This window comes from Anolis sagrei, chromosome 1 (assembly GCF_037176765.1).
Source record: "Anolis sagrei isolate rAnoSag1 chromosome 1, rAnoSag1.mat, whole genome shotgun sequence".
NCBI classification, from domain to species: Eukaryota; Metazoa; Chordata; class Lepidosauria; order Squamata; family Dactyloidae; genus Anolis; species Anolis sagrei.
The window spans coordinates 39,352,559-39,378,816 of NC_090021.1; the positions used below are offsets into that span (position 1 = coordinate 39,352,559).

The 26,258-nt window shown below is 38.0% G+C and overlaps 1 protein-coding gene across 3 annotated transcripts in view; it reads right to left on the bottom strand.

Annotated features, from left to right (window-relative positions):
- Positions 1 to 1,747: 1,747 nt before the first annotated feature.
- Positions 1,748 to 26,258, bottom strand: part of ENAH (ENAH actin regulator) — a 92,950-nt gene continuing 68,439 nt past the window's right edge. The window contains exons 5-14 of one of the 3 annotated variants that reach the window (XM_060754186.2): positions 21,415 to 21,764; positions 16,864 to 17,634; positions 15,233 to 15,528; positions 14,678 to 14,811; positions 13,449 to 13,503; positions 13,149 to 13,197; positions 11,993 to 12,059; positions 8,565 to 8,643; positions 6,448 to 6,505; positions 1,748 to 5,123 (exon numbers count right to left, since the gene is read on the bottom strand). In XM_060754186.2, coding sequence (XP_060610169.2) covers positions 5,086 to 5,123; positions 6,448 to 6,505; positions 8,565 to 8,643; positions 11,993 to 12,059; positions 13,149 to 13,197; positions 13,449 to 13,503; positions 14,678 to 14,811; positions 15,233 to 15,528; positions 16,864 to 17,634; positions 21,415 to 21,764 — 1,897 coding nt within the window. In that variant the 3' untranslated portion in view covers positions 1,748 to 5,085. The remainder of the gene's footprint in view (positions 5,124 to 6,447; positions 6,506 to 8,564; positions 8,644 to 11,992; positions 12,060 to 13,148; positions 13,198 to 13,448; positions 13,504 to 14,677; positions 14,812 to 15,232; positions 15,529 to 16,863; positions 17,635 to 21,414; positions 21,765 to 26,258) is intronic. The other 2 variants (XM_060754187.2, XM_060754188.2) reach the window with 2 other exon arrangements.

Consider the following 26,258-nt stretch of genomic DNA (forward strand, 5'->3'; position numbering starts at 1 on the left):
TCCCCAAATGACACAACCAAGAGAGAACCCTGTGGCAACAGCAACAGCAAGACAATGACACCAACCAAGAAAATGCAGTTTTGTTGGGAGCAGGATAAGGGGGTTAGTATGGGAGGGTAGATGGCAAGAAAACAAAACTGCAGGAATTCCCGGTGAATGAATGAACTATGAAGGTAACCCTGCACTATCACCACCAACTCACCAAAAGAAATCAGATATAATGGTCTATTCTAATGGTCTGCAGTGCTCTGAGGTATAAGCCAATGGTTCCCAACCTTTGGTCCTCCATGTGTTTTGAACTTCAGCTGGTAAGCTGGCTGAGATTTCTGGCAATTGAAGTCCAAAACATCTGGAGGAACAAAGGTTGGGAACCACTGGCATACGCCATTTTATCTTCCCTGTTCCTTTATAAGTGTCAAAGAGCCCTCTCATTGGGAGGAGTTTGGCACATTTTAAGAGCTGGTTGGTAACTACTTAAATAAATTAAACTCAGAAGCTACTCATAATTATTTCTTTCCTTGAGTACACAAAATATCAACAGCTGTTTTTGAAATCCAATGAAAGGGGGAACAAGTTTATGTGTCATTGTTCAGTGTTTAATAACTGTCAATCATGCCTCTTTTAAAGTCAAGTCAAAAGTCAACAACTTTATAGTTTTGCCTGTATTTTTCACAGAAGCCTAGAAATTACTCTTTTCTTGATGTTATTATATCAAGATTACTTCATCCCCTCTAGACACAAAGGTAAATACAGTTCAATTCCATTAATGGAATCTGTAATTCTGTTTGAACTAATTAATGTCTGACCTTTTGCTTCTAAATTAAATATTTGAGTTTTTTATGATTAAGGAGCTATATTCTCAAATAACATAATTGTCATTATCAAGAAAGTGAGATACAACTGCATTAGAAGCATGTTTCCAAGGCTATTTGGGTAGTAGTGAAGCTTGTTAAAACAAGCAAGGTGAAGACATTTTGAGCTCATAGATTAAAAACAGGGAACTTGGTGAAAAGATATGAAACTCAATAGCATAAACGTTTGAGTAAACTATGATTGTAGGTGGCTTCTGTGTAATTTGTACAGGCAGTCCCCAAGTTACATACACATGATTTACAAATGACTCTTAGTTACAAACAGGGGTGAGACAACATGAAGTCAGGGAAATCTACCACCAGGAAGGGAACTTCCGTCCTGAAAGAGTTATTGTAGGGAAAAAGTGTCTCCACTGAAGCTTTCTCACAAATCCTTGTTTCTACAACAAGCCACATTTTTCAAAATCCAATTATCACAGGGACAGAAAGTGATGTGAAAGCTTCTGAACAGGGGCAGAGAGAGCAAAACAAACACCACAGGAGTGTTAACGCTTCCCTATGCTATCCAAAGCATAGAGAAGAGTTACAGCTGGAGTTACATTTTAAAAATGTACTTGTTCTGACTTACATACAAATTCAACTTAAGAACAAACCTACAGAACTTGGGAACTGCCTGTATATACATTGTAAGGTACAGGGGAGCTGGACGGAGAGAAATCAAAACTCAAAAGCAACTTCAAGGTGGAAATGTAATAGCCAGCTTCTTGGATTCAACCCTTATGTTGAATCTAAACAAATTTTGGTACATTCTTTGTGGAAGTAGCACTTACAGAATGCTGAGAACTTCACAGGGCAACAGAAATGCCTTACACTGAAAGCAATCTGTTTTCCCCCAACATGACATCAAAGTTCACAAAAATAATAACAGCAACATGTATATATTGCAATTTTATTTCATCTGCTCAAACAAAACAAAGTTAGCATTTAAGAAATTTTAAAATGACACAATATGGTAAAAATAGCAGAGAATTAACTGGAAAACTCAAAAGGAGGTAAAACTAAATGCATGAAAATTCAACATTCATTAGTGTTTCATCTTCAGTTTTGATTGACACTTGATGCTCTCAAACTTTTTGAACAATGTTTCATGACAACTCTGAAGAGATTTCAGCACCAGCACTAAGATTTGTACATTCAGTTTGTATGCAATTGACTTGTTAGCCACTTGTGTATGGATAGGACAGATTTATCACAGATCAGATCACAGTGTTGAGGAAAGCAATACCTTCCTGGAATTAAAAGTGATCCCCTAAACCATATTCAGCTTAAGGCATCCGCTGTACAAAAGCACAGGAACCATCGTAACATTTTTAAAGAACAGTAATTAAAATAACCTAATAGACTGCAGCTAATTTTAATTACAGGAATAATCTGGCAATGGCATAGCTGTTAGTAGTAACAGCTGGAATTTACAACTGAACTAAAACTAGATCTTTCAGAGCGGTCCAATTCAGGATTATGTAACTATGCATGTAGAAAGAGTACAAAGACCTCTGCTTCTTTTTTTTCCTTTTACACAGAAATCATGTTAACTTTAGACCAAGGCACAAAACGTTTAGTGCATTAACCAGTTTCATTCACAATCAGTAACTTAATTTCCTTACCTTTGGACCACTTACGCTTGTAACATTCTCCTAGACAATCTCAAAATTGTCTTTAGAAACAAAAGCAAACATGATTCTGGAAAGAGCAAGTGTTTACGTTTAATTACCGTCTAAACAGAAATTACTTTCAAAAGATGGAAATGCCTCCTGTCAATGGGATCAACATTATTTGCCTTGAGATTTAAATGCCTTCAACTAATGTATGCAAAGAGAACTTTTTTTAGAAGTTACCACTGATTTGGGGTTATGTTTTACTTGCCATACTTATGTCTTGTAGAAAGTAAGGGGAAATGATGGCCTCATTCAAGCCTCTGAGCAGTAATAACAATGGTTAATTTGCTTTGCTGTCTAATGCTTGGCAGGACGTGCTAATTAAAACTTTCTTGTGAACTAAATTGGATGGATCTGGATGATCTAAGAAAATGAGTAGGTACGTTCAAACTAGAAGTCACTTCCAAATGAGAACAGATCACGAAATAAATATGGCACTATTATAGCATTAACTCCTGAGGATGCACTGGGTGCTTGTTTGAACTTCTTTTGTCAAATCACAAAATTTAATTGAAGGATCTCTCCTTCTCTCATCTTTTCCTAAGTTCTGCATGGGAAAATGTAATAAAGATTTAGAAGTTGGGATAGGAGATGATACTATGTGACTTTCTGTGTTCCTAAAAATATACTGTTGCTACTCTGCTCTTAAGACTTTTCCTGTCTTGTGACTTTCTGCATCAATGTTTGATTGTTAACTACATGCCGAATGCATGAGAAAACTCATATGCGGATTTCCACCCATCTCGCATCAAATTAAACCAGCCGCGACCATCATTATAGGCTGCACTGATAGTAACCATTTTCAAATCCTGGGTAAAATAGAACTAGCGATTATGCAACCCTTAATAACTCTTGGGGTCTAAGTGGAAAGGAGGAGAATGGTTGCTGCGGGGAGCACGGAGACAAAAGATTGCATGATCTCATAGCTTGTTGGCAATCAATCACACAACCTGGATTTAAAGCCGGGATGGAGAATGTGGCCTTCCAGGTGCAAATGGACAACAATTCCCATCTTGGATTCCCACTGGCTGTGGTGGCTATTATTAATAGAACATGTGGTACAACCACATCTGGAAGGGAACAAGTTATCCTTCGTTACTTTAAAGCAGTAGTTCTTAACCTGGGGGTCTCTAGGTGTTTTGGCCTACAACTCCCAGAAATCCCAGCCCGTTTACCAGCTGTTAGGATTTCTGGGAGTTGAATGTCAAAACATCTGGGGACCCACAGGCTGAGAACAACTGCAATAAATGATTGGAAGCACAGCATTTTGCACTGATTACGACTCTCCAGCTCCCCCTCCCCAAATTTAAATGAGATTTGCCTCAATATACAGTGTAGCTAGCTGTTGTGTGGGAAGGGTATGGTATTATTTTTATATATATCTTTTAAAAATCACCTCTCAGTATTACCATGATGCTTAATGCTTAACTTTAAGCTGAGAAAAGAACAAAAACAGTTGGTAATGCCATTATTGAGGCATTACTTAGTTTCGTAATACAAATGAAATGATACAAAAAAGTATTAAGTACCTGGTTCTATTTAACATGATTACTGATAAGTCACAACATTTTCCTTCTTATTACACATGCATGCAATAAAAGGAAAAATAGTGCAGCAATTAATACAAATGTTTTAAATTAAAAAAATCACCCCTATTCTCAACCCTACATTGATTCCCAAGTTTTTTCCCCCCCTGGGCATTAACTAGACCTTAATGGGAAAAAAGGGCTACTTAATATTTGTGGCATGCAAGAATGTTTTAAATTAAAAAGCCAACTCTGTGGTTGTGTTATATTACAAAAAAATGTCTACATGCATAAATTTGTAAAAGCTCAAAAACCTATGGTAAGTCTATAACAATCTAACAATTTACATTTGACCATTGATTGGTATTCTGGAGAACTTTTAGATTTGGTAAAGCATAACATTTTAGGAAGGCATCTATATCTTTATATTCTGGACAGCATTTGCATTTTCCCCCTACAGAACTGCACGAAGGCTAACTAGAGAGGTTTCCTATCACGAGATTCCAAAACACGCATCCTCTATTTTGTATTCGTCTGCATTGTGTTTTTCAGCACACTCTCCTATCTGCACTATTTTGTAAACCGAAGTCATGTTCGATCTTTAATAGAAATAGCTGATATGATAGGAAGACTAACCTGAGATACACATTTGTTCAACAGTACAGCTTGCTAAATCCTTCCTTAAGAAAACCTCTTTGAAAAGCCTTCTCCAATTTTACCCCTTTTTTTGTATCTTAATGAACCATGAATATGCAGCTTCATTTTGATATGAAAACATTTCAATGCACTGTGATCTTGTCCGACAGTATAGGATTTTCTGCATAAATCGTCATCACAATTTAAGACTATTTTCCACCCTGTTCAAAGTCAGAAAACAGCAGCAAAGGGAAATAGTGACGTCTGAAAGTTTTCAGAATCTTGCTCTTTCTTCTTCTTCTTCTTAGTGTGTTTTTCCATTTCTTCTAACAGCTCACAAAATGTAGTTGACTTTATGCCAAGACCAGTGGTCACAATGGCTTAGTCCTAGTATTTCTATGTTGTGTTTGACTTATTCAGTTCTTGCCGAATTGCTGTTTAGAAAAGGAGAAGGCTGTTAACTATGCACTGCTACAAGACAAAAGACAAATTTGGCTAGTAAAACATTATACAACTACACTATATACTGCACAATTAACAATTACATGTCTCAGAATTGACAGATTAAAGTGGAGCTGATGTGCCCAGATTATGGAATATTTGTTCTGAAATCTTGGGAGCAAACACTATAAGTTCAATGTAGAATTGTTTAACAGCAGACTAAAAAGATGAACAGTGAAAACAACCATTACGGAAAATTGTTTTGGACCTGAAACTAAGGAACATTACACAACCCCCAGGAAATGGGGTCAAGGAAGACAGTGAAAGGGGGACATAAAAGTGTGAGGAGTAGATGTCAAAAAGGTATAGAACATAATTCTTAAATGCATAAGTCAGGACAATAAAACAGTTCGGGCCCAGCCTACTTGAGGGACTATATCTCCTCCTACCAGCCCACTCGTGCCCTGAGATAATCAGGAGCGGCCCTTCTCTCAGTTCCACCACTGTCACAAGTGCACTTGGTGGGAACGAGAGAGGGCCTTCTCAGTGGTGGCCCCATGGCTCTGGAACTCCCTTCCTAGAGCCAGGCCTTTCCAGATGAATTATAATAGGTAACTAAAAATTAGCAGCCAGTAATATATACCTATAAAATGCAATATCGGACCTTGCAACGTGACATGCCCCAATGACAATGGGAGTCTTTTAGAGGATCTTGGATATAACCTTGTTTTATGAATAATCTCAGTGGCCTAAGGTTAGGGAATTTTTAATGGTCTATGTCGTAAGTTTTAAAATGTATTGTTTATGATTTCGGTAATTGGGTATTTGTATTAAGTTGTTTATTATGTCCTGCTGAATGTGTATTTTATGTAAATGTGTTTCAATCCACTGTACGCTGCTGTGAGTCCCACCCATGGGAGAAAAGCGGGATAAAAATGAATTAATAATAATAATAATAATAGAAGTGTGTTGGCAATATCTCTGCAAAAGTGGCAGATTGTTTGTACAGATCATCAGTTTAACAGTTATTTATATTACCATTGTACACACATGGGAGCTGGGACAGGAAGTGACTAGATCAGATGACAAATGCACAGTACAGTTTAAAACTAGATAGAAGCTAAATAGTTCATGTATTTATTCAAAACCATTACTTCTAGTTGTGGATGTAGAACAGTCAGGTATGAGGATTGGGCAGAAAGGTGGGACAAGGTTAGGAATTCTGCATTTTCAAATCAATTTTGCAATTCCATACATACAAGTTTGAATTAATTATAGTCAACTTTACAATGCCATATCATAGGTTCATTGACTTACCATCAATTAATTCTTCTTTTAGTTTTGTTAATTCCTTTCTCATTTCATCTAAAATATCCTATGGTATCAGAACAGACAGGTTAAAACAATGGAATTCAAAAGGAGTCAAACTGAATAAAGTACAAATTGAACTTTTTTAGGCAGCAATTTGTAACAGAGCGAAGAAACTTGAGGAAGAGGTTTCAGCTGCTTTCCCACAGACCATTCCATAACCAGATTGTGGTTGGGGAATACAATAACATCCGCATATCATTCAGGAATGGAAAAAGAAATTTAAAGAAAGAATTTGATTCTATCAGTGACCTGTGAGACTATTAACAAAAACCAAACAAAAAAAGTGTATCTTTCAGTTTCTTATCAGAATGAAACCAGGAAAACCAGTTTCCCCTCCCCTTTCCATTTCAAACAATATGTAAATAACATTTGCAACTAAAAATGATCCCTCTTTTAAAAATGCACACAAATATGCTTTGATAAATGGGGGAATGTGTAAAATGCACACATTAAGAAAAAATCATTAAACATTGAATACATTAGCAAAAGTGTACACTAAAGTACTTATGAATTTCAAATGGGGTATTTCACAACATGATATGAAACAAGAACAAGAGTCAACTGCAAATGGGAGCTGAAGAAAACAATAGCAAGACAGAAATGTTCACATTCCTAACACCACTGATTACTGATGCTTCAAACACAGATCTTCACTCCCCCTTCAATATCTACATGTGATGAAGAAAGCAATAAAGGCAACTAAAGTCTAGAGTGGGCTGTGAATTATATGGCCCTTCAGATCCCAGCAGCAATAACCCTCAGGACCAAAGATGGAGAAGGTTGAAAGCTGTAATCCCACTATATCTTCAGGTTAGATAATTTTCAAACTTGGGGTGATATGATGCTGTTCCTTACTTCTACGTAAGATTTTTTGCATCTATTTATCTCATTTTCACTTTACTTTTTGCATTTGAGCATCTAAACAATGGTACTCAAAGCTTTTTTAAATCTATTCAATGCATGTAACCCCAAAGAGCGATACTGATATCTCTTCACCACCAAAATTGGAGAACATGAACACCCTCATTCCTTGCTATACAGCAATCCGTTTATCACCTTGTCATGGTAGCAATCAGTTTATTTATTTATTTATTTATTTATTTATTATTCAAACTTATATGCCGCCACTCCCCTGGGGCTCGGAGCAGCTTACAAGAACAGGTTAAAATCTAACACAATGTAAAAACAATTTAAAAACAGCAATATCAAAGATCAAAGGCCTGTCGAAACAGATTGGACTTTTGAATGGATACATATAACTTGAATATTACAGCTATGTCAGAACGGTAATATAAATATATGGTGGAAGGAACAAGAAAGTATCCCTTTTCAGTATATGCAAGAAGGGTTGAATGTATCATTCAACAGGACACTTTACTGAAATAGTATCTTAAAAAGAGATAACCAACAGATTCTAAATGCTTCACTATCACTCCTTCTCTATCATCCTTCTCTTGCAGGTTGGCTTTGGCATCAACTAGAATTCCCTTATTAATTAATGTTGTGATTGTATACCTTCAAGTAGTTCCTGACTTATGGCGACCCTAAAACAATCCTATCATGGGGTTTTTCCCAGAATAGTTCAAACTACTACACCACATAATGGAGGGAGTATAATTTACTGCAACCTTTTTTTTTAATTGGAAATTCATCAAACATACAAAGTATGACATTTTGAACTGGTAACCTGAAATACCATTAAAGAGAAGGGCGGAAGAATCCCATCTTTAATTGCTTTCCTCAGTCTACCTTATTTTGTTGTAAAATATAGAGTATATGTAAATAGGACAGGCCCTGCCCTTCCTTTTAAATGGATATCATGCTTAAATAAGAAACAGCAGGGACTTTACCTCAACACACTAATCATGTGATGCCCTATCTTTAGCATATGCTTCCATTACAAGTATTAAAATTGTTATTATAATTCTATATATAATGCTCAATCAGATGCTGCCTCAATGGTAGATAATTAACTATAGAAATAATGTGTTACATGCCAGATATTGTCAAAGTATATAGAAATATTAAGTTCACAGCGTTACATTCCAGTAAACAATATTTACCTGTTTCAATCTGTCATAGTCTAGCCCTTCAGTCTGTACTCCATTGGTACTGGGTTGCCCAGTTGAAGCAGATTTTGGTCTATGAAAAATAAATAGACACAGTTGGTTCAACAGTGTGCCAAACACTTTTTCACCAAGGGTTCAACATTGTAAAACAGTTATTGTCTATCAAGTTAAAAACAAACCAACAAAGTAGCAGGAAATCCAATCACTGTTTCTTTTAGACATCAACCATGTATATTTCTTGCGTTTAGAAAAGGCATGGGCAAACTTTGGCCCTTCAGGTGTTTTGGACTTTGACTCCCACAATTCCTAACAGCCTGCTGGCTGTTAGGAATTGTGGGAGTTGAAGTCCAAAACACCTGGAGGGTCAAAAATATTTAGAGGCTTGCTTGATCCATAAATGTGTGTGTGTGTGTTTATGTGTGTGTATATGTTCAGCTCATACAAAAGATGAGTTTAAGTTCTGAAGCCAAAAGTATGGATTTTGGTATGATCTGTGGAGAAGTTGAGGGTCATTATGTGAAGATGGGAACGTGCCTTCAGCTGACCAGCCACATCGGCTACTGTCATTTTCCTGCCCACAACTTCAAAAAAAAGATCTGTTATAATGCTGGCTATGTATTACTTCTGTTTTACTCATGTCTTTGAGCTTTTTCCCTCTCCTGGGATGGAATATGTTCCTTTTCTTCTGGGGTGCTCAGAAAAAGTAAGCAAGTGGACAATCACTCTTTCCTCGCTCCCCACTTTTGCCCTGGCTGCCTTGCATCTCATCCATTGCAGCTACTGCAATTGCCATTGTTGCCCCTCCTTGACTAGCAAAATCTCGTGCTTGAGCTCCCAGGATGTTTGTAAATTATAATTCAAAATTATTTGGAGGTATACATATAAAATGTGATTGGGGGGTGGTATTTAATTTTGTTGTACGACGTACAATGACAATAAAGTTATTCTATTCTACGATAATCAAACCAGAAAATTTCTGTCTAATTTCCTTATGTATTAAAATTTTAATTAACAATTATTCTTGGCAGGAATATTCAGATAATACAGATGATAACCATATAACCTAGAATGTGATCATGCATATAATGGCTCTGGTCCATCAATATTAGTTTATAGAACAAAAAGACATCTGTATGATAACGTGGAGGCAATGACAGACTTTGTATTTCTAGTTGCAAAGATTACTGCAGACGCAGACTGCAGCCAGGAAATCAGAAAGCGTTTACTTCTTGGGAGGAGAGCAATGACCAATCTTGATAAAATAGTGAAGAGTAGAGACATCACACTGGCAACGAAGATCCGCATAGTTAAAGCAATGGTATTCCCTGTAGTAAGCTATGGATGTGAGAGTGGGATCATAAGGAAGGCTGAGAGAAGGAAGAGCGACGCTTCTGAACTATGGTTTTGGAGGAAAATTCTGAGAGTGCCTTGGACCACAAGAAGATCAAACCAGTCCATACTCCGGGAAATAAAGCCTGACTCCTCACTGGAGGGAAGGATATTTGAGGCAAAGATTAAGTGCTTTGGCCACATAGTGAGAAGACAGGAAAGCTTGTAGAAGATAATGATGATGGGGAAAATAGAAGGAAAAAGGAAGAAGGGCCAACCAAGGGCAAGATGGATGGATGGTATCCTTGAAGTGGCTAGATTGACCTTGATGGAGCTGGGGTTGGTGACGGCCAACGGGGAGCTCTGGTGTGGGCTGGTCCATGAGGTCATGAAGAGTCAGAAGCGACTGAACAAATAAACAACAACAAATGGTAATACCACTGAAGAATGTTTATCAGAAAAATCAGCAAGGCCTAATTGGCAGTGTGGATTTATGTTTTGCATATACATGCATGTATAATGCTTTCCTGTAGTGCAATTATTTTTAACTCTTGAATTAATACTTTAGTTATACATAATATCTTATTGAATAAATTAGCTCAGTATACTAAATAAATCAGAAAAATGTAAATCATTTAGTTTTTAATGAAAGATTCCTACAGAAGTTTACGCTGATCTGGGCTTTTCTTCATGCAACTATGCATTTCTTCTTCAGGGTAAACCTAAGTTTTTCAGGATTTAAATATTAATGTTGTAATGTTATAACTCATTATAGTGAATGCTTTCACATAAACTAGGTTTTTAAAAAGTCTACAGAACACAAAGCATGAGCACCCTAATATGGACCTATTCCTGATGGCAGCTTAATCAAACCTAAATACTTGTTTTCGCAGGCTTTTTGCCTGTTAGATATTCATCACTGCTTCTTCTTTTTCTTCTGACTCAATATTGCAGTTTTTAAAGTGGTGTACATATATCTAATTAGTTAAGACTGAAATCAAAAGAAAAGGTATTTGAAGGGATTAAAATTACCCTTCTTATTTTAATTTATTTTTTAAAAAACGTTATTGCAATTTATAAGTGCTTACAAAAACACTGAGCCCCCCAAACCTGGGTCAATCTGTAGTGCCTTTGTAATGTTTACTTGAAAAATGTTGCCTTCTCCGCAGCAGAGGAGAGAGCAGAAGGGGTGGTTTTCTCAGTGCAGAGTCAAAAAGTAAGCCTGTGCCATGAGAACCGGAAAAAAGCAATATCATCTTTTGCTGTCTCTCCAGCAGCTGTTTTGGGGTTTCTTTGCCATGGCAGTGGGAACAGGTGCTTCTTTCAGGCTCTCTCGGCACAGAGTAAAGTCTGAGAGTCCAAGAGTTTAGTCCCTGTCAGAAGAGTCTGAGAAACCTCTGCTGGTTCACTGGCAGCCCTTCTGGGACTTTCTGAGAGCAGAAGGGATGGTTCTCTTGGCACTGAGTAATCTCCAAGAGTCTGAGAGCATAGTCCACGCTGTGAGAGTCTCAAGGAAGCAACGCCCGCCTCTGCTTTTTCTCCGGTGGCTCTTTTGGGGCTTCCCTGCTGTGGCAGAGAGAGCAGAGTGGGCGAGTGCTTCTCTCAGCCTTTCTTGATGCGGCATACACTCCAAGACTTTGACAGCTTAGTTTATGCCAACCAATCTTGAAATAAACAACAACCCCCTCTGCTCTCTCTTCGGCTGTTTTGGGGCTTGCTTGTCACAGCGCTTCTGCTGCCACTGCAATTCCCCACCTAGATGTTGCAAAAGGAGATAGTAGAGAGAGTCAAAGCTTCTTTTAGAATTTTTGACAGAACATGGAAAACATTAAAAGTGTTTTTCCATCCCTTAAGAATGTATTTAACACATGAATGATCTGTATCAGTAGTTCCCAACACTTGTTTCTCCAGGTTTTTTGGACTTCCACTTCTAGACCCCTGACAGTCAGGACCTCTGAGAGCTGAAGTCTAGAACTTATGAAGGAACACAGGTTAAGGACCACAGGTGTATATCCATAAAACTGTGAAGTTGAATGTTATTATCTAAAAACATTTTGTGAAGTTCTTTTATTGTGGTTATTTTCAAATATTACCTTGAGATAACGGGTGACTTGCTTCCATTCATTGTATTTGTTCTTTCCCAGGGCTTTCTTGTTAGTTCTGTAGGAAGTAACATAATTCAATGTTGATTAATTACATTCACTGAATGATGCTTTTAGGACATTCTTATGGAAGATACATTTTTTCTAAGATCCTGCTATCGGATGCCTTAAGACCAGTGGAAAACATAATGAAAGAATAAATTATATACTCAACAGCCAACACTTTGGACATCCACTTTTATCAGGTGCATCCAACTAGATTGCCATATAGACCAGTCATGGGCAAACTTTGCACCTTCGGGTATTTTGGACTTCAACTCCCACAATCCCTAATAGCTTCAGGCTCTTTCCTTTTCCCCCTCAGCCGAAGGGCCGAAGTTTGCCAATGCCTGATATATACTGATGTGTAAGTCAACCTTATGTATAAGTTGAGGACAGATTTCTAGGGTCACAATTATAAGTTTCGATAGGACCAATGGATAGGCCAAGGGCCATTCAATGGAGAGGTAAAGACACCAATGCTACCTCAGGGTGGCAGCCAATCCTGCCATTTTCCCATCCAGACATTCAAAAGTAAAGTAATGACAGAGAAAGAGTAGGTAAGCTCAATGCTTCTTCTAGGTTCTCCCAAGGCAGATTAAACTCTGACCTTTCACCTCTCTACTCAGAGAAGGTAATTTTTTTTAGTGTCAGGAGCGACTTGAGAAACTGCAAGTCACTTCTGGTGTGAGAGAACTGGCTGTCTGCAAGGACGTTGCCCAGGGGATGTCCAGATATTTGCTATTTTACCATCCTTGTGGGAGACTTCCCTCATGTCCCCGCATAGGGAGCTGAAGTTGACAGAGGGAGTTCAACCTGCTTTCCGCCGATTCAAACCACTGATCTGTCAGTCAGCAGTCCTGCCAACACAAGGGGATGATTCCTCTTTCATAAGGGCTAAGGTATAGTACTCAAACTGAACCACTCATAAATTGACCCAGTTTTTTGGGGGTGATTTTTTAATTAAAATTTCTGGACTTATACATGTGTATACAGAGTAGATATAAGATTATTAATTATTTACCACAATTTTGCTTTATGTTAGAATAATGATCAAAAAGAATGTCAAAAAAGAGAATGTCATGCTTCAAAAATTTGCATAACTTACCAGGTGTGCTTGTTGAAGGAGGCTTGGAAACTGAAGGCTCTGGCTCTTCCTATTAAAGTGAGATAAATAATATAACCATTCTGCACTTCTAGTCAAATTTACAAAATAAAGCAGTTAAGCTCCTATGAGTTACCACATTTCTAGCAGAAGAAGAAAGGGAAAAGGTAAAGACCTAACATTTCAAGTTGTAAATGTAAATCACTGCAATTATTTTCATTTGGGTACAGTATAAATTAAAAAAATAACAATTTGGATATAGGAGCATATCATATATTGTGGCAAATTAATTTATTAGCTTACACTTTTTTCTTCTTTTTGTTCTGCTTCTGTCGATCCCTTCTCGGCAATTCTTCTCCTTCAAAGAAGGACAAAATATATATTTGGTTACTTCTTAGCTAATACTGCATGCTAATATAGAATTACAACATCATTTTCCAAACTCAGAAAAAACCACACTGTCTCATCCCTTAATAGTGTGAAAACTATGGCTAAATACATGCCTCTTAGCACATTCCTGAATGCTTGCAGTAATGAAAATCAATCAGGTGGGCATGTCAATGGAAAACAATGCATCATGCTATTTCAGATGCTAACATTCAAGGTTTTTAACGATCAATATATATTCGTTTATTTTAATATTTATTTATTTATTTACTATATTTATATCCCACTTTTATTAACCCCAAAAAGGGACTCAAGGTGGCTTACAACATAAGCAACAATTTTATGCCTTTAAAAACAATATACAATTAAAATAAACATTAAAATTAAAATTATAATCAAGGTTAAAATACATGAAAACATTACAATTACTATTATAAACCATGCTACCTGCAATCATAATCCAGGCCATTCCTGTAGTTGATTGCACATTATTCCAAATCCATCTATATTATTCTCTAAAGGCTTGATCTCAAAGCCACGTTTTCACTCTCTTCCTGAAGATTGGGAGGGAAGGGGCTGATCTAATATCACTGGAGAAGGAGTTCCACAGCCAAGGGGCCACCATTGAAAAGGCCCTGTCTCTTGTCCCCACCAATTGCACCTGCGAAGGAGGTGGGACCAAGAGCAGGGCCACCCCAGACGATCTTAATCTCCAAGATGGTTCATAGGGGGACATACATTCAGACAGATAAGGTGGACTGGAATCATTTATATGCAATATAACATATATGCTAAGAATATGCTTACATTATAGAGATCTGAGATATCTATGAGAGAGTGTGAGTATATGTGTGCCTGCCTTCAGGTCACCTATCAACCTGTGGCAAGTCCATTAATTCCAGAGGGTTCCTTAGGCAAGGAATACTCAGCAGAGATTTTCCCAGTCCCATGCAAGTATTAACTCGGACCGACAGTGCTTAGATTCCAACATTTTGCCTTTAGAGCATTTAGGTTGGCCTGAGATATCTATAGCCACTCACAATTTACCTCCATGGTGGATACTTACCAAAATACAGACATGTTTAATTGTTTCAAAAGTAACTCAAATCTACAAGAAATGCTACAAAAAAATCCAACTGTCTTACCTTCTTGCCAACAGTGCACTCATCTCTTCCATTAAACCACTTCCTCCAAGGGGAAGTGGGCCATTCCCACGGCCACTATCTGTTTTAGGTGAGGCAGAGCTTGATCCTCCACTTGGATTAGGAGACTCTTCATTCTATAATTGATAACGTGCAAATCATAATGTCAAATACAGCAGTCTACATCTCTAAAGGACAACCAATACATTCATCTACATGGTCTAGAAAAATTCTCAATATTACAGTAAATTAGCCTTACCACATACTGATATTGAGTTGTACCTGAACATGTTATACCAGGCATGGGCAAACTTTGGCCCTCCAGGTGTTTTGGACTTCAACTCTCACAATTCCTAACAGCCTACCAATTGTTAGAAATTGTGGGTACTGAAGTCCAAAACACCCTGAGAGCTGAAGTTTGCTTATGACTGTGTTATACCTAAATGCTGTCTAGTTAGTGTTCAATCCTGATCTCTACACCAATTAGTCATTATAAAAAAGTAAATTGAGTTTAAATTTATGTTAAGTACCATTTAAAAAAATGTAAATTGTATTTACCCGTGATACTTTTCTCAGTTTGGCTCCTGCAAGGGCGGCTGCTAGTCCTGTTATGGGACGGTGATCTTCATACATCAACCCCTTGGGGAAACCACTGACAGGGAGGGGAGGAGCAGGAGGTGGAGGAGGGACCTGGTTGGGAAGTGGGGGTGGAGGCGGAGGGGGAGGTGGCCCTGATGGCGGGAGAGGAGGTGGTGGGGGTGGCCCAGGGGGAGGAGGGACTGCTGGTGGAGACTGGACGGGGCCAGGAGGAAGAGGGGGCGGGGGCGGAGGTGCAGGTGGTCCTTGTACAACACCTAATTAAGAAAAAAAACACACACGTAGGAAAAAACCAAATATAAAAACTGTGACAAGTGGTAAAAACTGCTAGGTAGCCAGTTTTATAAACTCTTAAAGAGAATGAAATTCACATTCCAACATCTATCCTGTTCTACAATCCATAAAATATTTACTATTTTTAACATTCACATTCAAGAGTAATAAACAAACAATTCAGCCTGAATAAAAGGTAGTCTTTAAAATTTGTAAGATAGAATCACATTGTTGAAGGCAACACTCATTTCAGTTTCTTTAAAAATATGATGCCACACTTTTTTTTACACTGCGTACTAAAAGATTCTTCCTTAAATCAAAAATATAATGTCAGTGGATAAAAGCCAATGGCCCTAACACTCAAAGAGTCTAATATTAAGCTTTAAAAAGATATACATCTTCATTGGGTTCTTTAGTTTTACATATTTAGGAAAGATTAAGGATGAGATATATCAAATATCTACATAGTTGCAACTTATGCCTTGGGGTTTTTTTTTGTCAGAAGTATTAATAATGCATACATTAGTGGGTTAGAAGTCTTTAAAAAGCATGTTTGCCACCTCCACAGCTTGATGAAAATCAATTTTTGTATGTCTATGTGTACACCCAGACTTACCCACCCACCAATTAATGAGAATTGCCCATAACCACAAATATAGTTTTGCCTATCAAGTGTAGGCTGATTTTCATCTGTCCCTGTAGTGGTAGAACATCACAAGTCAGTAAGGATTGCCTCCTTTTGAGCTCTAATAATACTGAGTAATAAAACTGGGCTCCTTTGGTTCCCCAGAAGTTTCAGCTAAACTGCTTAAGTTGGTAGGATGACTACAATTTAAATCTATCTGGATACAGATATGTACTGAGTTTAAATATTCTCTGAACAGACATACAATGTAATGTTCATAACTAAAATTTATAATGGAAAAAATTGCACCACGAACAGTTTATCAGTTATGTGTCCCAATTTTCATAAGACCGAACTAATACAAACCTGACACAGTCAGATGGCTTCATTTAAGTAAGAAACACTACATTTACTTTCAGTTAGCATTCCCTCCCCCTCCCTGCAATCTCATACAACAGCCAAACTCACCTTCCAAGAAACAAACAAAATAAAAGAATTAAACTCTACATTGTTGTATTTGACAAAAACCATACCTCCAATATCTTAACATCCTGCCAAACATTTGCTGGAGGGAATTAAGATCACTCTGCAGCTTTCAAACTGTTAATGCATGAGGACAATTCAGGTTTTGGATGCAAATTAGTTAGGGGTGCATTCCTGATTAGTTAATTAGTATCAATAACAGAAACCTTACCCTGCTGGGACGGAGGTTCAACCGGCTGAGAGGCTGTCTGCAAGACTGGCTCAGAAGCAGAGGAGTCTCCCAGCACAGAGTTTAGAGAGTTCTCAACAGAGGCAGGGGGAGCTGCAGAAGGAGAAGGGAGAACACTAGGCTTGGATGAGGGAGCCGAGGCATTAGGGGAGCTCGGAGAGGAAACTTGAGGTCCAGAGAATGAGAGAGGCTGAAAGGAAGGTGGCGGCGGTGGCGGCGTTGGACCTGAGGTAGGTGGCGAAGGAGCTGGATAATTTGCCAATTCTGGAAGACCATTGGGCGCAGTAGGGGATGGCGACATTTGGGATAACTGAGCACTAACAGGGATTGGGAGAACAGGCTTCGGTCCAGTGGCTTTGCCTGGAGGACTGCTAATCATGACTGGAGGAGATGGGGGAAGAGGTGCAAAACTAGAAGCAGACCAAGTAGTAGTCTTGGTACTTGGGGGCAAAGAGGCAGGGGGGTTCACAGGTGAAGGTGGTCGAGAATTTTTGTTTACTGGACGAGGAACTGTAGCGTAATGGGGAAGAACAGGGTGGAAGGCAGAGCCCAAAGACGTAGCAAAACGTGACGCGGAGTGCCTTAGGGGTGGCGTTGGGGGAGAGGACACGGGCTGTGCAGCAGTCACTACAGCGTAATCTGGAGTAGAGTCTGACATTGCTTTAGCATATGAAGGAGGTGGTGCTGAAGGAGGCTGGCAACTGGAGTATTCAGGAAGTGAAGTACTATACGGGGAGTTGTCGTAAGATGGAGCTGGACAGAAGGTGGAAAGCAGCAGCAGAGGCAGGATAGAGAGAAAGAGAGAGAAAAAAGGGAGCTAATGAAGCAACAAAACCAGCATTCAAACAGAATTTATAAAAGTAGACTATAGTTAGTTCCACAGGATTAGGCACAAGTGATTTACGGTTAGGAGACTTTATAAACTAGGGAAGCTTCCAATTTCACCATTTATTTGTGCCACTGCTTGAATTTACAAGCACATTCTAGAAGTATTTTAAAAAACACAACTCCTCGGCAGAATAAGCTCCCAAAAGACAATCAGAAAAATCTATAGTTTGCAATCAAGTGTATTGATCCTGGGGAGTTTTGAAAAAAAAGAAAGACTACTGAAAACAACTTCACTATCCAAACAAGTAAACATGAGCAATTTTAAGAAACCTACCTAAATTACTACCATATGCAAGTTTCTGCTTTTCCAGTTATTAATTTTTGGCTCATAATTAATCAGAAACATAATTATTACTTTGCCTGCTTGCCTGCCAGGTTATAAGGCATGCCCCTAACTTTTGTACTCAGCAAAATACTTTTAGGCAACTGATATATTAACACAAGACTAATTTAAGCAGCAAATAAGACTAAGCATGTTCTTATAATCCTAAACTACAAATTTAAACCCGACCCTGATCATTATATGCTATCCTAGTGCTATAATGAACTTGCAATTAATCTTGGAGTTCTCAATTTCACTCAAAGGGAAGCGCATCACTGAATTATTCCACCTCAAAGAAAAGCACTCGCACAATCCTACTCAACAATAAAGCAAAGCACTACATTATACATTTCTGCACAGTTCTTCAAAGCGAGTGACTCTGAAAGAATACAAAACTGGTGACAACAGAGTCCCAAGACAGGGGCATCCCAGCTTTCTGATTACATAAAACAAGGATTTGAAATATTTCAGACTTTCAAAAGAATGACTGGCTTGAATGTCTTTTACTGTACCTATTACAACAATGACAAGTATTTAGAATAAATTTAGATACAAATGGCTACATTCTTTGAAGTTTTGTATATGTTTTAAGTTTCTAATTTCTAAATGGACATCTCAACACATGTAGCAATTCCACTGTGTAAAATATATTAAATCCACTGTTTAAAATGTATTAAATTACGGAACTAACAACACAATTTGAGCCTGGATCTATGGAGTTTCACAGTAACACATCTAAAACACTAGCCATACAACCTGCTAAAAGGTTTCATTAAGACTCTTCATGCAAATCTGCCATTATTAATCTCTCACGCTAGAGACTATCTTCTAACATGAATTTCAAAGCTTTATCTTAGGTGACAAGTTGGGTGGTACAACTGGCAGAGACCCTGGCTTACAGTTGCACCTAAACACACATAAACTGAATCCACCTGATCTAAACATTTATTTGAAAAGAGTTTTAAATGCCACACCCTCATCTCCAAATTCTGAAAAGTAAACGTACACACATAGTCCAAGCTGGGTTGCAGGACAGGGTAGAGAAGGATAAGGCTGAGAAAAGGGGATATAAAAGCATAAAAAGATCAAGAACAGGAAGCCAGGTGTGGGAAACAAAGCTCTTCAACTGAAAACAAAGCACTTCAAGAGAGGCTAGAAAAAGTAGAAAATTTAAATTTTGGTATTGGAAATAGTACTAGGGACAAGGACATCGAGTAAGCGAAAAAGAAGTCTGTAGGCATATGAAAAGAACAGGCCACAAAATATTCTGGAGATAAATGACCATTACACATCCTATTCATTTGGGAACAATAAATATAAGTCGGTTTTAATGCTGTGTGATTCAACATAAAATGTCTAGTGTATCTTTGCATGAAAATAAGCTATCTGCAATGACCGGAATTATATAAAATGGACGGAATGACAGAATATTCTTATAGTGAACCCAGTATGTAAACCACTTCACTTTACTGAATATTATTTTCAGACTAAATGAAAAGATGGCAAGAGGTTCTGATAAAGTCTTTAAACATAAAACATTCAAACTGAGCTTGAGTATAACGCTTAAAGGCTGTATGTAATGTTTGCAATTAGCTCCCTTTGAGACCTTTGTTGTCGTACTATTTACATCTCATGATGTTTCATGAATCCAGGCAAAAACATTCACAGAAAAAAGATTTAAAATATGTGTATTGAAAAGTGTATGGCATTTGCATTATCCTCCCCCTCCTAGCCCATCCCTCACATGTCTCTGTCAAGTTGGGATTCCAGGGTGTGGTGTACATTTTTCCTAGAGATACATATCTAAATATAGGTAAAATGTAATTGCCCATGGTCAACGGCTACATTAACCCATTTCCAGAGCAGATACACTAAGCTAGACCTCTGTATATCTGAGAAACAAGACACAAATCTCTTTGATTTCAATTTCCCTCTTTTCTACAGAGATCAATGGCCGCCACTTACTTTATGGGACATGTTTAATTGGAATAGTCTTCGCATTTTACTTTTAGAGACAAGAAAGTGTATAGTCATGCCTCAACCAAAAAAAAGCTCTGACAAAGAGCCTTTGTTGAACTGACTTTTTTGTATTTTTTTAATTTGTATGAACTGTATTTTAATGTATTTTATATTGATGATGTATATTTGTTTTTATTTTACTGTATTGAATCCTCTGTTGTTAGCCGGCCTGAGTCCCTCTCCGGAGGTCGAGAAGACCGGGTTATAAAAAAATCTAAAAAAAAAAAATTCTCCTTGTATTGGCAATGAGAGAGCAATAAAGGAAGGATGGAGAAACAGACTTTCAATATTATGCTGTAACAGCATGTCTGTAGTAACGCCTTCAAGTTTGATCTGGGAAAGAAGTGGATACTGTTCTCCTACAACAAGCACATTAACATCATCTGTCTTAAGGACACCTTACTGAGCATGAGGATCAAACCGGGGATAAAATGTGAAAGCAGACACAACTTGCCTCACTAGCAATCCCCAGCTTGCCTGGCTGCCCAAATAAAAATTGGTGGAAGAAGCTTCTTCATCGTGGAATAATAATAAAACTTTATTTATAACCCACCCTCTCTCCCCAAAGGGACTCAAAAAGTTTCTCCACAGTCTCCTACAAGGTTTGAAATGTTTTTGTTTGCTTGTGCAAGAATTATCTGATGTAGTTTTTTATTTCACACAGACCTATTATTGTTAGTTTTGAAGAAAAGGTCTGTTGAAACATGTTGAACTGCTCTTCACTTTTGTGTTATCTCTAGCCTTCGAATTTTTTTTCTGCCTCTGGTATCAAATTTTCTGTGAAAGAAGTAATGTCCAGGAACACATTGACTTTGTTAACAGAGGAACACCTTGTGACCACACTAAAAGGCCTAATTTATTCTTTTCATAGGATAGTTCTTGAGCAAAAAACTCTGGCTCTGAATTAATACTAAGTAACTGCTTCTTGCGATGGACTAAAATATTCAGGACTCCATGTTCAAACATAAAAATATAACTACTGAGTCACGCTGATTTTCTATATCAGAAATATAGTAACTTTATAGGGCATAATTCCAACACTTTTCAATTTTTAAAGAAAATTAAATCACTGTTTCTCAAACTGTGCTCCTCCAGGTGTTTTGGACTTTAGCTCCCAGAAATCCCAGCCAGTTTACCAGCTGTTAGGAATTGTGGGAGCTGAAGTCCAAAACATTGGGAGGGGAACAGTTTGAGAAATTCTGAATTAAATTAAATGCAACCAGGAAGTAATTTCATTCTTTGATTGCTTCTATCAATTCCATTACACCTCAAGCCTAGTATTTCAAGTGTACTGAAATTCTTACCAGCATTTGAGAGTTTTCTTTCCCTTTCCCATTCTAGTTGTTCTCTTTCTAGTTGTTCTTGCCGTTCTCTTTCCTGTCTTTCCCATTCCAATTGTTCCCGGTCTTGTCTTTCCCGGTCTTGTCTTTCTCTTTCAAGGCGCTCTTGCCGATCTCGTTCTTGTCGCTCCCTCTCCTGCCGTTCCAGTTGTTCCTGTTCTAACCGATCTCGTTCCAGTCTTTCTTTTTCTAGTCTTTCTCGCTCCAGCCTCTCTCGTTCTAGTCTTTCCCGTTCCAGCCTTTCCCGCTCCATTCTGTCACGTTCCAGCCTCTCCCTTTCCAACTCTTTTTGTCGTTGTTGCTCCTGCAGCTGCCTACAACACAGAAAATGAAAAAAAAAATGTTAAAACGAAAAGCAAAATCATTAATACAAACACGGTCATTAATTTTAAATAGTAAGGCAATAATTGGCAATTAAAGAACTTATATTCCATTCTTCAGACAATACTTTCAACATTATTTCAGAATTTGATTATTAGATAGTCTTTTTATTTAGAAGCTTCTCTCAGAAAACTTACATAAATATTACAAAAACAACATGGCATAATTGCATTTAGTCCTTATGGATGTATGGCATTATTCTGGAATGTTATTTTGGATTAACTTGGATATGAAACATTAGATATGAAACGTTCGCAATGTTAACCTTCTGTATGAGGAAACTCTCCAAAAGTGCAATCTTATCTTCAATTTACATTGGAAAACAAACTTTATTCCCACTAAATATCTGTTGGTTTAAAACAGTAGTCATCAACCTGTGGGTCCCCAGATATCTTGGCTTTCAACTCCCAGAAATCCTAACAGCTGGTAAACTGGCTGAGATTTCTGGGAGTTGTAGGCCAAAACACTTGAGGACCCACAGGCTGAGAATTACTGTCTTAGAACTAGTTGAGGCACAAATAGTTGATTCTTGTCAGATATCCCAAATGCAAGCTTGGCCTCAATATAGCAGAGCTCCAAACTCAATGAGAAAATGTTTCTTCTCCCAGTGGACAACTGATTTTAAAAAAACAAACAAACAAAGCAAACTGCAGCATATTTAAAAATATTATAAAACATCAACAGTTATAGAAGTAGAAAGTCAGGAAGATGTGGATATTTTAGCATATATCATTTATTAGACAGAAATTAGAGGTAGGCATTCAGTACAATGACTGCTTCTTTTAGCACTAAGGTTAGGAGAGAGAGAGAAAAGAGGATTTAATGGGTGAGGCACTTGAGAGTGTCATCCCATATCTAAGATGGGATCAGAACACTAGAATGAAACATAAGGGGGGGGGGAGTAGATACACAGTATCTTTTAAGCTGAAAATGGAGGAAAACAAACCAGAATTTGAATTATCAGGCTCAAGATGAATCATGGGATAAAAATGAAAAGCTTTCTGATAGTCCAAATTTGGACGCAGTGAAAAAAAGCTCATGAACATGCAGTATGACATGATCTGACTGAAAAATGAAGCAAGACACTAAAAACCAAACATTTTGTAGGACGCCCTTACAACTCACCAAATACCTCACTTATTTATTTATTTATTTACTTCACTTGTATACCGCTCTTCTCAGCCCTCAGGCGACTCTTGATTTGTGTATTTTGCCATTTACCATAGAACTTTTAAGAAGTAAAACTCTGGTCGTCCAACAGGTGGCAGCAAAGCCTTACAGCTTGCAGACACAAACATAATTCACCTTAATTTCCCAAATCACCTAAAATAGCTACCTTTAACTTTCCCTTTTACATTTTGCAGCTTTAAAATTCTTCAGTTCTACTTTTTTCTCTTTCAATAACCTTTCTCTATCTGCAATATATGTGTATAAATATAGGCATTCCTTGCATAAAAAGGAAAAACTGAATGCAAAGCAAAAAGGAAAAAAACATTTTCCAACTGTTCTATTTTTTTTTTGCAAACCAGAATATATCAGCGAAAACATATCCCTGTGGGAATGGGGTCATACTGCATTACCACTAGAAGTCCAAACAGACATTACAAACCCATTTACTTTCTGGTTACACTATCATCAGAAGCTAAGAGCAGTGGTTCTCAGCCTTCCTAACCCCTTAATACAGTTCCTCATGTGGTGACCCCAACCATGAAATTATTTTCATTGCTACTTCTTAACTACTGTTTTGCTACTGTTCTGAATCGTAATGTGAATATCTGATATGCAAGATGAATTTTCATTCACTGAAAATTTTCATACTGAAATTTGGCACAAATACCTAATATACCGAATTTTGAATACTGGTGGGGTGAGGGGGGTGATTTTGTCATTTGGGAGTTGTAGTTGCTGGGATTTATAGTTAACCTACAATCAAAAAGCATTCTGAACCCCACCAACGATAGAATTGGGCCAAACTTCCCACACAAAACCCCCATGACCAACAGAAATACTGTTTTCTAATGATCTTTGGTGACCCCTCCGATGCCCCCCCCTCCCAGGTTGAGAAACACTGGCTAAGAGCATTCGTTTTACCCACACCTTTCTGTATTAGGAATTTATTTGCTGCCTAAGTAACACCTAGATATGACTCCAGCTGAGACCACATTCTCTCAATTTGCCTGCTGATAAATATGTAGTGTGTTTACAGTTTGTAAAATTGGATAGAACTTTAGTCATAGGTTAAATGTCATGGATCAACTCCAGTTCTGTTCTATTGAATTAATCAAACCACATGTGATGCATCTCTGACATGCAAAAGATATTCGGTTCATCCCTTAGGAGAAAGCATTAAGATTTGCTTTACACTTAGTGCTCTTTATAACAGCACTTTTAAATGTTAAGACCTTTCTAAAGAGGAAATGTTACTCAATTTGGAGTAAATATCAGCATTACTTTTAATATGTGATGAGTCCCAGAATTATGCAGCTCCACAATACATCAGTAGTATAAGCACTTTTTAAATTGCCCTGCACTTCTACGTTAGAATATATTTTTTGAGGAAGATGGATTTATTTTTCATAAAGTCATTTCCCCAGTAAAATCCTAGAGCAGTTAGCATAAATCCTGCAATTAAAGGATACAATATGCACTCGGATAAACTGCATTCACAATACTAACATTCCTTAGTTACAAATTTTTATGCCCCATCATTTCAGATCTAGCCTTCACAGCTAGATCAGAAACAGAAATGATATGGCATTTGGGGGTTGCGCCCCCCCGGGCTGCCCCCCCTCCTGGTGATCATACAGAACTGATTTGCTGAAATATTTTTGCTCCCGTATTGGTTATGGGGGGAAATGTGCTACTTTTCCTCCCTTTGTGGAATCAGTTGAGGCCTTTTTAAAAAGTAGGAATTTTCTGATCACTTCCTGTTTGAAAAAGAGCTTTCCTGTCCCTTGAACAACCTGGTGTTCAACCCATAACTCCTAGAAAGGGACATTTCAGGGGCGGGAAATTAAACACTGGATAACCTGGCCTGGGATCCAGTTCAGGGCATGGCTCAATGTCTTTAACTACTGCATTTTCTCTTGGAATTTTCTGATTGATAGTAGTAATTTAAAATACAGTGTTTTACTTGGAAATTTGCATATGTGCTAAAGTTTTTAAAACTGTGTTATTTTGTTTTATATGTGTTGATAGTGGCTGTTTTTATAGTTCTTACGTGATAGTGTTTTATACTCATGTACCGTTTTTGTTATGTTGTACTTGAAGTGCCTTGTAATCTGCCCTTTTGGGAGATGGTAGTGAGATATAAATAATGATGATGATTAGAAACAATATAGAAAGTTATTTAATAAGCTAAACATTTAATCTCTTCTAAATGAATTTTGCCAATACAATTGCAAACTTAGGTTGCAAACCCAAAGCTCAACATTCTTGGCTGCATCTCACACACTCTAGAATCACTGTGTGTAGAAAAGACTTGCTGAATCTATGAAATCTGCAAGCTAAGGGTGTCAAAATAAAGCAAGGCTGGGAAGGAACTGTTCTTCATCTATGACAACTTTAATTTTTTAGGCAGTATAATTTATCCAACAACTATGAAAATTTCTTGTGTTACTTAAAAATATCTAAAGAAACAAAATGGAATTCTTGATTCCAGAAAGGTCTTCAGCTATAAGTATACCTTACTTGATTCCAGAAAGGCCTTCAGCCACTTTCCACAAAAGTCAACATTTACACTGAAATACAACACCGCCTGAGCTCTGCTAGTGCAGCATTTTTATAAAGCTATTGTCCTCCCAACCATGCTATATGCCTGCAAGACGTGGACTATCTACAGACATCCCATGCAACTCCTGGAACAATTCCATCAGTGTTACCTCCAAAAAATCCTGCAAATCTCTTGGGAAGACAAACGGACAAATGTCAGCATACTGGAAGAAGCAAAGACCACCAGCACTAAAGTGATGGTCCTCCGCCATCAACTCTGCTGGACTGGCTATGTTGTCCAGATTCCCAATCACTGTCTCCTAAAGCAGTTACTCTACTCCGAACTCAAGAACAGAAAATTGAATGTTGGTGGGCAGGAAAAGAGATTTAAAGATGGGCTCAAAGCCAACCTTAAAAACTGTGACATTGACACGGAGAACTGGGAAGCCCTGGCCCTTGAGCGCTCCAGCTGAAGATCAGCTGTGACCAGCAGTGCTGTAGAATTTGAAGAGGCACGAATGGAGGGCGAAAGAGAGAAACGTGCCAAGAAGAAGGAGCTTCAAGCCAACCCTGACCAGATCAAGAATAGGGCTCCACAGCCACCTACGGAGTGGCTGAAAGTGAGGTAGATGAACAAACAATCCTACTCAGACAACGAAGGAGGGAGGGAGGAGCTGGGGGTGGTGACAGCTGACAGGGAGCTCTGGCGTGGGCTG